We start from the raw sequence: 12,879 nt of genomic DNA, 5'->3' as shown, positions 1-12,879 counted from the left end.
TTGTAGTTGTGATATGAAAAAGCAGTTTAACTAAAAAGCTTCTATTCTACGGCATTGTTTGCTGTTGGGTTAGTGAGGTAAAGGTGGAAGGTTGGGGAAAAGCTGCTCCTGCCATTTGGGCAGAGCTGCTCCTGCTCCTGAAGCTGCAGGAGTGCAGGGAAGGTTCTGTCAGGGAGCAGCTCTGTTCTGCATGGTGGGTTGGTTGTTAAGCACCAGGGCTCTGTGTCAGAAAGCTTTCCCAGTTTTTGGAAGGGGAGGATGGCAGCTCCTCTGGCTGGGTGAGGTGGGAGCTGTTCTTCCCCTTTGACCCTGAGGTGTTTGAACATTTATTGTCCTAACAGACAGAAACTTGCTTGCTATGAACTGAGTAATCAATGCTTGTAATTCCTGCAGATTAGGAACTTGCTCACCCATTTCCCTCCAAACTGCCTCTCAGTCCTTTGTGAAAGGCTCCTTCCATCTGCCCTCGGGCACTAAGAAATAAATAGTCATTAGTATGCTTACAATGTAGTTATGGTGCAAATGCTGTCTAGACTTAAAAATCCACCAGTTAATGTGCTTGGTGCAGACCTGCTTTTGCTTACTGAAGTAATTGATGTTGGCTTTCCCTTCAGAGTGTTTTCCAGCTGTGGACATGGCCATCCCAGCCCTGCATCGCCATCAGAGACCATTGAAATGTCTCATGCAGGAGGCACTGCACCTAATCAAAATGTATCATTTCACCTCTTGTTGTGGGGAGGACTCTCAGTCTGATGCCATCTTATTTTAGAAGGGATTAGTGTGACCTTTGCTCCTGTTGCTGTATTAATGTAAATACAAAATGCTTAGCTGGGCTGCGGGGAGCAGCTCGTGCTCCCCATCAACATGGGATTAACTGCTGGGAGCATTTTCTGGGACTGAACTGCTCCAGCAGACACTCACTAAGCCTTCCTTAGCGTGCAGACTGTGCACTGCTTTTCCCCAAAATCAGTGGATAGGATTGGTTTGAGGGGTTTTTTTCAGAGGAGCAATTAATATAAGGAAAATAATAAGGTGAAGGAAATTATTGCCTTCCATGTCAGAATAATATTGTGCCATCTCTGATTTTCTACTATAATTAAATAATAATATGCAGAATAATCTCTTAATCAGTCCAAGGTTTAATGATGCATGATTAAGGGAGTTGCATTCAGTGTTTGTGCAGAGACAATATTGATGGATCTGAGTGTTTGTATTGCTCTGGCCGTGACAGGAATCACTGGACAATGCATCATCACACATTCCCTGTTCCTGTTTGCTGTGTGTGTTACAGTGGCCCTGCAGGGAGCTGAAACACAAGTTTAACTTCTCTATTGGCTTTTTTCTTTGTCTCATAAATCCTTTTATCTCCAGGGTTTGAGGTGCACACATTCAAGGTCCTGCATTTCTTCCTACCCTGGAGCTGCAGGTGCTGTCTGCAAGCCAGCCTTTTCTTAGGGCCAAACTGAGAGCCAGACTGACACAATTTGGCACAAACTGAGAAATTCTGCTGGTTTTTTCCGCTCTTTGGCCTTGAGGATTGATCCATGTCTAGGTCTTGGGGTTGGTGTGGGTTTTTGGACAGTCTGACTGGGGAGAAAACTGCAGTTCCTCCAGGTTGTTTCCCCTCCATCTACACCTGTTCACAGAGACTTTAGAAATTCCATCCCTGCCTCTTACCTTTGACTTCTTGCTGAACCTGCTGTCCAAGAATCCACATAATTCCTTCCAGAGCTCATTTCTCCTCTGTCCTCACTGTTCCCTGTGTCAGCAAATTAGTTTGACTTTGGAATTCTCCCACTTTCCCATTTCTTGGCTTTCTTTCCACCATGGGTGGGAGTCCTGACTGTCCTGTGAGGGTGGGTGAGGTGGTTTTTACTGCTGATTTCTTTTCATTTGGAAATGAAAACAACCAACCTTTTATCCTTGCTAATAGAAGGAAATCAGTGGCCAGGCATCCTTTAGGTTGCTTCCCTTTTTTGGGGTCTGCTCACCCTTGGGCATTTTTTTCTTTGTGTTTTCCTTGTTTTCTGTACTTGCCTTCTGTTCCTACCTTGGCATCAGTTATTTGTGTGTTGGATTTAGTTGGTTGTTCCCTCTTGCTGCAGCGTGAAGTGGGATCATGTTGGAATGGCTGCTCAGAGAGGCTTTGTCAGTAAGAGCCCTTGCTGCAGAAGGCCAAAACTGCCTCTCATGCCCAATTTTGAGACCAGTTCTGTGAAATGCCCGATTTTCCTGTGGAGTGGTGGGCACATGGAAGGTGAACGAGCCTCTGTGTTTGAGGAGAGCAGGGGAATTCTGTTCAGGGTGTGCAGTTTGAAATGGTTTCAAGGAAATGGCTTTGTGCTGCAAGTGGAATTTATGCTCTCATAAATTAAAACCTTGCAAGAGTTTGAAGAAATTTACATGAATTTCCCTGAAAGTAGAAGGTATTCATGTTGATTCCTCTGCACATTACTGAAGTAGTAAATCTCTAATAAAAGGGTTTATGGGAGGAAATGCAGATATTTTATTATAGTCTATATATATATGTATGTTCTCTGTTCTGTCATCTTTTGAAATTTGTCTTGCAGAACAACAACTGCATAAATTACTTCAACAGAAGTTTGTACATTTGCCTGGACATGGGGGGGGGAAGTGAACAGAATTGCATATTCTAGAACATTTTTTGTTAATTGAGTGTGAGTACAGAAGTTAATTATGGGAGCACAGCTTTAGGCTGCAGCCTCCTTGCTTGGATGGAGTTCTCCCTGCTTTCAAAGCCAGCGTGTTCCTGATCTGGGCCTTTCTGAACTTCATTTTATAGAGGTGAAAACACTTTTCATCCATCTTAATCACAAAGTTCAACGGTTATTTGTCATTGCTTGCTGAATTTCTCGGCACTTTTGAATTCCAGACAAAAATAAACTTTTACTCTTGCTACATGGTTGTGCATTTAAATATTTTCCAATTGCTGCAAGCAGTTAAACTCTCTGTTATGTTGCCTATTTCCTTACCAGATGCTATTCCATGAACAGAATGACCATTTGCATCCTCCTCATTTATTTTTCACTTCCAGCATTTTCCTCCTGTGCTGTTTGTCCCCCTCTGCAACTCCACAACAGCCCATAAAAATATTACAGTAATTCAAGTTCTTCAGGTCAAGCAAAAATGGGTGCTTTGATCATAATATCAAACGATTAAACTAATGCAAGCAGAACATAAAAGCTTTGATAATTTATGTTATTCAGAGTGTTTTAGTGGTTGATTTCAAGGTTAACTCTCCAATGTGAATTTAAAAGCTACAAGGATTCTGTGGTCAGTATAGATTCCCACCCCAGATGAATTAAGCTTAAAAAACTTCCACTATAATTCTAGGATTACATGATTAGTAGTTCCTTTGGTACCCAGTATAAAATGGATAAAATTGAAAATAAAATCAAGATAATGGCTGCTATAAAGCCAGCTCTGTTGGTGCCATATGTATTTGAAAATGCTGGTGAACTCAGTGTTACAGCTGATGGGAGTCCTCACTTGGAAAGAATAGAAAATTGATTCTCCTCTGGGAACAGCTCCCTTATTTACCAGATTTTTATTTCCTATGTGCTGTTTTTCAGGCCGTCGTGACTCAATTTCCTTCTGCTCTTTCATCTCATGTAGCCACAGCAGTTTTTTTTTTAATAGCAAGAAAATAGCAAAATAAATGGTTCTTTAGAAAGTACTTAGTGGAACTTTTGGGCAAGCTGCTTTCAGCGAAAGATAATAAAAATTCCGTTAAAAAAAGGAGTAATTCGATTTTCTTGGCTGCACTGGGGCAAAGGGGTCTTGGGATTCTCTGCTTCTCCCTAAGGGCGCTGAGGTCTGAGCTGTGCAAGAGGAGCCAAAGAATGGGAGGGAGCCTTGGGTTGCAAAGGAGCTTTGAGTGGAGAGCAAGAGCTTGGCCAGTTGTTCCTTGGGATCAAAACCAGCCTGACAAATGGGCCTCGTGGCTTATGATACATTTCAATATTTCAATATTTCAATATTTCAATATTTCAATATTTCAATATTTCAATATTTCAATATTTCCAGTTCAGGGTGCTTTAATTCCCAGCTGGAGCAGGGCTGTCTCTGCACAGCTCTGTCACTTTTCCCCCAGCTCTGGGGTCCCTGGCTCAGGTGGGGTTGTTTCACCCCACGATGCTGCTGCCGTTTCTTGCTCGCAGGATGCATCAATCAGGGGCTGTTTAATCCAAATTGGCAGCACGGAGCTTTTCATTAGGATGGCTTCTCACGCAGCAAGCAGGAGTTCTTTACAGTCCCCTCTTTTTTTTTTTTTTTTTTTTGTAATTAGTGTGCTGTACTCTGAGTCCTTTCCTTCCTTTTGATTATCAGCAGCTTTTATTATTCAGACCTACCTTTGCTATTAACACAGCTCTGGGCTCCAGAAATCAGAGTAACTTCAATATAAGAAAAAATATTTAATTTTTTTCCCCCATGTCTATTCTTTAAATCATTCCTGTAACAGAAATGTGCCTTAATAAGATCATTCATTTAACCAAGTACATGCATTAAGAAGATGAAATCTCTTTGAACTCTAGTTAGTTTTTAATCTTTGAATTAGATTTAAAAGAATATTAGAAATAATAATATTAGAAATATTGGAAATTTTACCATAAATTTAAATAGAAATGGAATAATTTGAACTAATGGTAGAATTAAGTGGTGACATTTCAATGTTAAATATGATGATCTGGTATATTACAGTAGATATTTTCCATTTATTTTTATGAAGGGAAGGATTTTTTTACAAGCTGTAATTCAGAAAAATATGAATCTCCTTAATGGAACCATTCTCTTTCAGATTATTTATACTGCCATTGTTTTTTCCTCTCCTGAGACCCTTCCTGGAGTCACTTTATAAACTCTTTTTTTTTTTTTTGCCCTTAGTTTCAGCCCAGACTCTGAAGAGCAACCTGGATTCCATGAACCAGCAGATCCAGCGCCTGGAGAAGGACATTGAGAACTTCCCCAAGAGCCAGGACGAGCACGACAAGTTTGTGGAGAAGATGAGCATATCCTTTGGCACTGGTGATCTGAGCATTCCCATGCTCTGCTGGGGATTTGCAGCTCTCCAAAATAGGTTTAAAGTCTCTTTTCATGCATTTCTCCCAGAGCAGAGCAAAAGCATCAGTGGGTGTGGTGAGTGTAAGCAAGAAGAGGACTGAAAGCATCAATAATCAGATTTCCCAGGGGTGCCCAGACAGCTTTCCTGAAGGGAGTGGTTACACTGAGCAGCCATAAACTCAGTTATGGGGGTGTTTTTTTCTGTCTGAAAAGAATTATTTCTTCAGTTTTAGAAAAACAGCAGCAGTAAAGTTGGTATATTTATTATTTTAGCTCCAGATGTGGGGTTTTCTGAAGGGCAGAGTATTAATTTTGTTAATAGTTTTAAGTTACATTTTTAACATTTAGAGGAATATTTACATTTGTTTTCACTCTGAAGTCCCTTATTATGTCCCTTAATTTCTGTAGAGAATAGAGACTATGGATTCTTTAAGTTAAATCTGGAGGGGACTCTAATATAATGTCTGTCTAGCTTGTTTTTGTATATCCATCTTTCATTTTGTTCAAAACTTTAAAGTATCAAGTCTGCTGAAGATACAAGAAGTTCACAAAAATGCAGCAAAGACTGAGAAAAATCCCTTAAAAAAAAAAAAAAAATTCCCAGGTTTTTAGTGTGCTCAAATCCCAGCTCTGTGTGGAAATATTGGGAGCATTTGGGGTGTGGTGCCAAGTCCAGGGCATTTTGTGCATTTCCAGAAGCTCAGATATTCCTGTGAGGTCTCTCCTTTCTTGCTGCAGCAGGACTGGTGGGTTTGGGGTTCTCAGAGGAGAGAAAAAGGAGAACATTGGTGTTTAGATCCATTCACAGCTGCTCAGCACGTTTGGTAGGTGGCTGCAATGAAGATTTCTCCTCTCTTTGCACAAAGTCAGTTTTTTGCAGGATTTGCCATCTGAATGGAGTCAGTGACAGAATTTCACAAGCAGATATTTAACATCTCCTCTGGATGGATTTATTTTAAGTTTCTGACAAGGCTGCTGGAAAGCAGCTTAAGGGAGACAACTCCTGACTAAGTGGAAAATTGTTTCTGATTCCTTCCATCTTCCCCTGCGCCTTGTCCCGTGTGCCAGGTTCAGAGACTCGCTGCTGCTAATCACTTTTATCAGTTCTGCTATTAAACAAAGCTCATTATTATTTCCTGAGCTCCATTCACATCAGAAAATCTTTCAGTATTGCCCTGTAATTGTTCTGTGCCTTGTCACCCCACCAGAGCTGAATTCTGTCACGTTGTCCCCACTTTGGTTCATAAGCCAAACCAATTTATGAATTGCACCTTTACCACTGTTTTTTTCCTGTTACATTTGACAGCTCTGCTTTCCAGGTTACAGAAATGATTGCTCAGTTGTGTTTTTTTGTTTTGCTGCCTGTGTGTTTACTTAGAGCCACGATTAGCATCACTCAGAGATGGTTTGGCGAGGAAAAAGAGCCAAGTAGATAATATTGAACATTGTTCTCTCCGCAGCTTATCACCTGAATTTCTCAGAGAAGAAAAGGTTTGTCTTGTCTTTACATTTTTGCATTGTCTGACTATGCAGAAATGTAAAAAAAAAAAAAAAAAAAGTACTAATGTTTCATTGTGTTGGCAGAAATGGGAGGAGCCTATGGAATATTTTAAAGTGAATTATTGCAGGGTCCTGGGCACCTTGGCTGGTTGATTACAGGTAGGTTCCTCCAGGTTGATTCCTCCCTGTTTTATCAGCACTGGCAGCAGAGATAAGGCTGGAGCCAGGGGCTGCCTCCCCCTGGGCATTTGTGTTTTTCCATAATGAACAGATGACCTGATATGTTCTGTGCTTTTATTTCAAAAGTCATCTCCCCTTGGATCAAGGGATCCACTTTGTTTCTGCTTATCTTTGAATATGTTAAGGCTTTTTACACTCCCATGTTTTTTGTTTGATTGGAGAATCATTTTGGAGGGTGTAAAAGTGACACCGAGTCTGCAGTGAGTGTTTCTTTGATTTCCACAGCTGCCTGGAGATGTGTTGGTGATGGCACATCCTGAGATGGCAAAGTTGCAGAATTTCAGGCTGAACATCTCTCTGAGTGTTTGGGAAAATCTGAGATGTCTCAGTGGAGTGTTGGGATGCAGCAATTACAATATTTGAGGCAGAGTTTCTCATTCCTGTCATAAACAAAGTTATTTACCAGGAGTTGTGGATGAGACTTTCTTCAGAGGATGTGAGTGTGATAGGTCCTGCTTGGAGATTCATGTAGGAGGCCAGTGACAAGAAAAATACCATTCATAATATGAATTTGTAATAATTAAATTAATAGTCAGAACACAGAATCAAATTTTGTCAAACAATTTAAGTAATTTCAGTTTTTCTAACTTTTTTTAACAAATAAGCATTTGATGCTGTGAATGACAAGAAGATGAATAGAAATTCCACCTGCATTTTCATTTTGTATTTTTTTCTTGCTGGGTTTCTAAGCAAGATAATTTTTCTCTTCACTTAATCAGATTTTTATTTAGCACATGCAGTTATTCATCCCAGTGCAGTGTGGCTGAAGAAAATAAAGGGATTCAAATAGTCCTTCTGTGAATTTCTTGCCATATTAAATAACTTAGGTGTGATTCCTGAAACAACTTTTCCATGATGTGATCCGTGACTGGAATTGTGTTTTACCTGAAGATCCATTTGTAAATAATTCAACTTTAAATGGGAGAGGTTCCTTTTATAATTATCCCTGCTGCATGCAGCGCTGGGGAGTCTGATTCAACAGTTTAGAAAAGTAATTACAGACTGTGCCAAGCCTGCCTTTCCCTCCTGGTTTTATTTCAGTGTTTGTGCCTCTGAGTGAAGATTTTTCCAAAGTGCAGAACTCTGAATTTTGTATTTGTGTGCTGTAAGTGTATGCAGAGATTTCAGTGATGCTAAAACACGGGTGTCTGGTTGGGGATTGAGAAGAGTGTTCACATTCATGGAGTTCAAATGGAAATGTTATTAACTAAGATTAAAAACAACTGAATTGAAAAGCAATTTCAGAGGGAACAAATGGAAAGTTGCACTGAGTTAACATTAATATTGATTTAGAACTCTAAATACATGAATAATAAATATCACTTCTTTCGCCCTCCCAACATACACACAAACTAAAGTTTGTTCCTCTAGAAAATAATTAATTTCTCTAGAAATATCTATAATAAATATAGCTCCTGCTGTAGACAGAAGCTTTGAATGTTGTTCCAAGGGCACGCATTTGGTCACCGGTTCATGGTTTTTGTTATCCTGCTCCCTGCGCAGGAATAACTTTGCCTGTGTGTGTTTTATAAAATACCTGACGTGAATTTATTCCTTTTATCCCTCCAATGTGTCCTGCACGAGCCTTGAGTGGAGACCTTGTGTGGCTTTTCTGCTTTCCAGCTGATCGTTTACCCTGATCAGGGACATTAATGTGCCTCAAGTTATTGAGATCTTTTGCCTCCCAGAGCAATCAGTGCTGCCACGTGGCTTTTCTGACTGATTGCATGCATGTGAGGAATTCAAAGCCTTTTTTTTTTTTTTTTTAAAGAGTTGCGAAATTAAGGGAATGATGAATGAAAGAGCAAAAATTACCGCAGATAAAAAAAAAATTCAAAGCGCTGCGCATTCATCTTATCATTAAATGGAACAGCAGCAATTTGTGAACTAATTTTAATTTCCAGTAAGGAACACCATTCATTAGGAGAGAATCCTTTTTATGGAATAGAAGAGCTGCCTTGCTGGCAGGCGTGGGTCCTCTCCTGATGTGCATTTATGCTCCCAGAGCTGTCTGACAGCCCCTGCAGCCCCACAGTGGAACACGAGGGGTTCCTTCCCCCTCTGGGTGCTCTTCAGCTGTACAGAAATGACCTGGGGACAAGTCTGGGGCCTTTGATGCACTGGGGATGTTCAGATTAAAATCAGCCAGTAATTCTCCTGTGGGAGCTGTCGTTGTTTGCATTTAAGTATGAGGAATTGTTTCTTAAAAAATAAACTTGGGATTAATTTAACTTTCTGTTAGCTTCATACAGAAAATAACTATTTTCTTCTAAATTAAAATACTAAGTGGGAGAAAAAGACATTGCAGTGCTTGTTGAAGGCACAGCACAGGAAAGTAATGATTTATTTACTCTTGAATCTTCAGTTTTATGAGTTTTATGTTTAAATGGAAAACGTTTTAAGCAATAATTGCAAGCCTTATAATGCTGTACATCTGCTTGGCGATTAATTTTAGTACATAAAGTGTTCAAGTTTCAAGGAAGTTTTTGAAGCAGAGCCTGTATTTATTTAAGTGCCAGGAATACCAGGGTTTCTTTGCCCTGCTTACAGGGTTGTGTCAGTTTGAATTTATAGGTAATAAGTTAATCAAATGTTCTTCTTGTGCCACCTATTCTGTATGGTTTTATGCAAATTGATTAACATGAGCAAAGGAGAAAGTATCACATGGGTGGTGTGTGTTAAATTTTGCATCTAGGATGCTCTTTTCCAAGTTTGTGTAGCTCTAAGACAGCAAAATGTGTGATTTGAGTATTAGATGTGAGATCCCAGCGATTTGCTTGGCTGTTTGACAGCCCCAGTCTGCGTGGCCCAGATTTGCATTATTCTGTATTGCCCCAAATGCAAGTAAAGCATCCCTAAAATGCACTTTGGAGAAGGGAATTGACAGTGCCTCATCTTCTGAGAGGTTACATTTAAAAACCTTTTATCTCCGAGCACTCGCCTGGTATTTAAATGGGGCTGCCAAAGCAGCCCAGGCGCCCCTGATGGAGCTGCTGGGTGAGAAATGATGCAGGGCCTTCCTCAGAAAATCCCCCTGCTGAAAGCACTCTGATAGCAGATAGCAAGAATTAGTTTGTACAAATAATCTGCTTTTCTTTTTCCAAACTAGAGGCTTTTTTGGGAAATTCAGGGCATTGGTGAATAAGCTGAGTTTTCCTTCTCTGTTTTTTTGTTTTTTATTTTTTTTTTTTTGCATTGCTAATTGTTTAAGCTTGTGGCATCTCAGCAGTTTGAACCCTATTGGAGAACTGACCCAGCCAAGTTAAAAATCAGATTACAAGCAATTTGGGCTATATTTAGTTACTTATATTCAATTGGAATTATTAAGCTTTAGGGGAAAAAAACAGCAATATTTGATGTTGTTGAGCTCAAATGTACTTTAGTGGTTTACTCAGTCTTTGGGGAGTGTGTCTCCCCAGCACACGAAATGATCTGTGTGTGCAGAGCTGCCTTTTTATAGGTAAAAGTTTAAAAATAAGATAATTAGTGTGTCAGAAATATGGCCAGGACCTCTTGCAGTTAGAGGGAACAACACCAGATCACATTCTGAAATGTCAGCCCTGAGCAGCCCAACAACACTCACAGAAACAATCCCAGGAGCTGAAATTTGTTTATTGGTTTATTTATTTGGAGAGCTTGTTGTTCACTGACAGTTCTGATAGAACTGTTGTCATTCAATTTGATTTCCACTGAGAAATGTCCTCTGTGGCATTTATTAATCCTTTCCTTTACCTGATTTTTCATCCTGCAATAAAAAAAACTAAAATAATGATGCCCCCACTAAAAGAGCTTTGAAATATTTGCATGTCTGGTGTCACATTTGGTGTGACTGGGTGTTTGTCATGGAAATCAATGGATATAATTGAGTTAAAGGGAGGTTAAATGTTCTGATTCTGCTGCAGATAAATATTCCAGGCCTGCAGTTCATTGCCCCTTGTGTTTGCTGGGATGTGCAGCAGGTGAGTGCTCTGAGTCTTTGGACAAAGTTATATAAATGTATAAATACCGAGCTGAAAAAAGGCAAATTATTTTGCTGTTCTAGTGGAATGGTTCTCCTTCTCTGGTCATGACTGAAACCAGTTGTGTTTGGTTTGTTATTTAATTCACTAAATGGCAATATTGCTAATTATTGTTCCAAATAATCATCTTTCTATATTAGTGGGAGAAAAAAAATCAATCAATTTGTCATGATCCCATTGCAAACCCAATTCCAGAATTGCTGTGCAGGTTTTTACACTGGCCATTGAAAGGGAAATGCTTTTCCTTCATTCCCTCCTGTGCTTTGAGCATGCATGGTTACTAAGCTGTAACCCTGGTAGAATTAGATATTTCCCAATTAAAGATGAATTTAACCTTGTGGAAAAACAACTTTAATCTCCTTCTGCTTGGTCAAGCCCAGTTTCCCTGCTGAGAGGCAGGAGAGCATGAACGTTTCTGTGCTGGGAGGTGGCTGAGGAATTCGGGTTTTTTGGCGTTTTTCTGCCCTCTGCTTTGTTTATCCTGAGTGAATTCTAAGGGGGAAATGCTGCTGGAAAGGCCTGGCAGCCTTTTCCTGAAAAATCTGGAACTTGCAAAAGCCAGGCTGGAATCCTTGTGGGGTGTGAGGAGCGGCAGGTTTGTCTTGAACCAGAGCACCACAGCATCATCTCCAACCTTTGCTTTGCAGCCTCTTTTTCTCAGCTTTACCAGGCCATGGTGAGGGTTCTGGGATGGATGTGGTGCTCCTGTGTGTGTGTGTGAGGGTTTAATCACTCCAGGTATGAAATTTTCCATGAGGTGTACTGGAATTCTGTGTTTGCCTCTGTGGTGCACTAAGCATCCCAAGAATTGTTGTTCTGTTTTTATTGCAAGCCATCAAGTAGCAGCCGTGCTGTTGAGGTGTTTCATGTGAATTGTTTAATTTGATGTAGTCTGCATGTTGCTCGGTAAAGTGGAATTTGATAAAACTTTAAATTGGTCAGGTCTCATCTGGCAAGACTCCAGATGTTTGTTTTTATCATAATATGAGTTTTTTTTACAGTACTATGTCGGTACCTGGCTTTGTTCCCTTTATTATATCTATGTATTTTAATATCTTTATGCTCATTGTTGGGAAAAGAATTCTACCCAGGCCTGCATAATTGATCATGAGATATTCCATTCTTTAATGAACAAAACATGGTGTGAGCCAAGAGGGAGCCATTAGCAAGTCAGTGTTTCAGTGCTTGACCAGTAATGTGAAAATTGTTGATTTGCTTTGAGACAAGCTCAGCTCAGACTCCAGGCTGCCTTAGGGGTGTGAGCACAGCAAGAGGAGAGGTAGCAAAATGTTCAGCAAGATAAGGGAGCACTCGGGGTCTTCAGGGGCTGGTGGGAAATCCATTTTTATCTGCCTGCTTCAGAGAGAGGCTGTAACAACATTTAATATATCAGCTAAATTACCAGATTAAAAAAATCAGTAAATAATCCCCATGCAAAAAAAGCAAAATATGGAATAGTTGTGGATCAGGAATCATGACCTAATAGTGAGGAAAAACTTTGGAGAAGGTTTTTCTCCACTCTAATGGAGAAAACCAGTAATGGCCTTGTGGGTCTAGGAGGATGTGGTTTATGGCAGGATAAATTGTGCAATGCCTGCTCTGTTTCATGAGGTAAAAATCCAGAAAGTCAACACAGCAGGAACTGCAGTATTAACAATATGTTCATCATAAAGTAAAATTAATTAATTTGAATATTTTCTAAAGGGAGTGTTTTTTATTTTGTGGTGCAGGACGGCATTGTGTGAGTGTTGATTCCATGGTTTGGTGTTTGTGCAGATGCAGACACTGAGGAACTCAGGGCACTCTGAAATTGTGGGGCTGGGAGGGCAATGGAACCTCACAGAAATACCTGTGGGCAGGCCTGGGGCAGGAAGAGTAAAAGCAGGATACACAGAGACAAAACATATGGCAGAGAAGTGTTGGCAATTCATCTTCAGGAAAATTCCAATGGTTTTTATAGGAACATTGAATCTGGGAGCTAACCTGAAACCCTGTGTCTGTATGTCCTCCGTCATGCCTGGTAACAGCTCTGGTAAAC

The 12,879-nt window shown here is 40.2% G+C and overlaps 1 protein-coding gene across 1 annotated transcript in view; it reads left to right on the top strand.

The window, feature by feature from the left end:
- DIAPH2 (diaphanous related formin 2) overlaps nucleotides 1–12,879 on the top strand; it is a 167,803-nt gene that overhangs the window by 79,226 nt on the left and 75,698 nt on the right. The window contains exon 24 of the mRNA XM_058032453.1: nucleotides 4,906–5,031. Coding sequence (XP_057888436.1) covers nucleotides 4,906–5,031 — 126 coding nt within the window. The remainder of the gene's footprint in view (nucleotides 1–4,905; nucleotides 5,032–12,879) is intronic.

The sequence above is a fragment of the Melospiza georgiana genome, chromosome 12 (assembly GCF_028018845.1).
Source record: "Melospiza georgiana isolate bMelGeo1 chromosome 12, bMelGeo1.pri, whole genome shotgun sequence".
Classification (NCBI taxonomy): domain Eukaryota; kingdom Metazoa; phylum Chordata; class Aves; order Passeriformes; family Passerellidae; genus Melospiza; species Melospiza georgiana.
The sequence above is the reverse complement of the archived record's forward strand: the minus strand, read 5'-3'. Positions and strand labels throughout refer to the sequence as shown.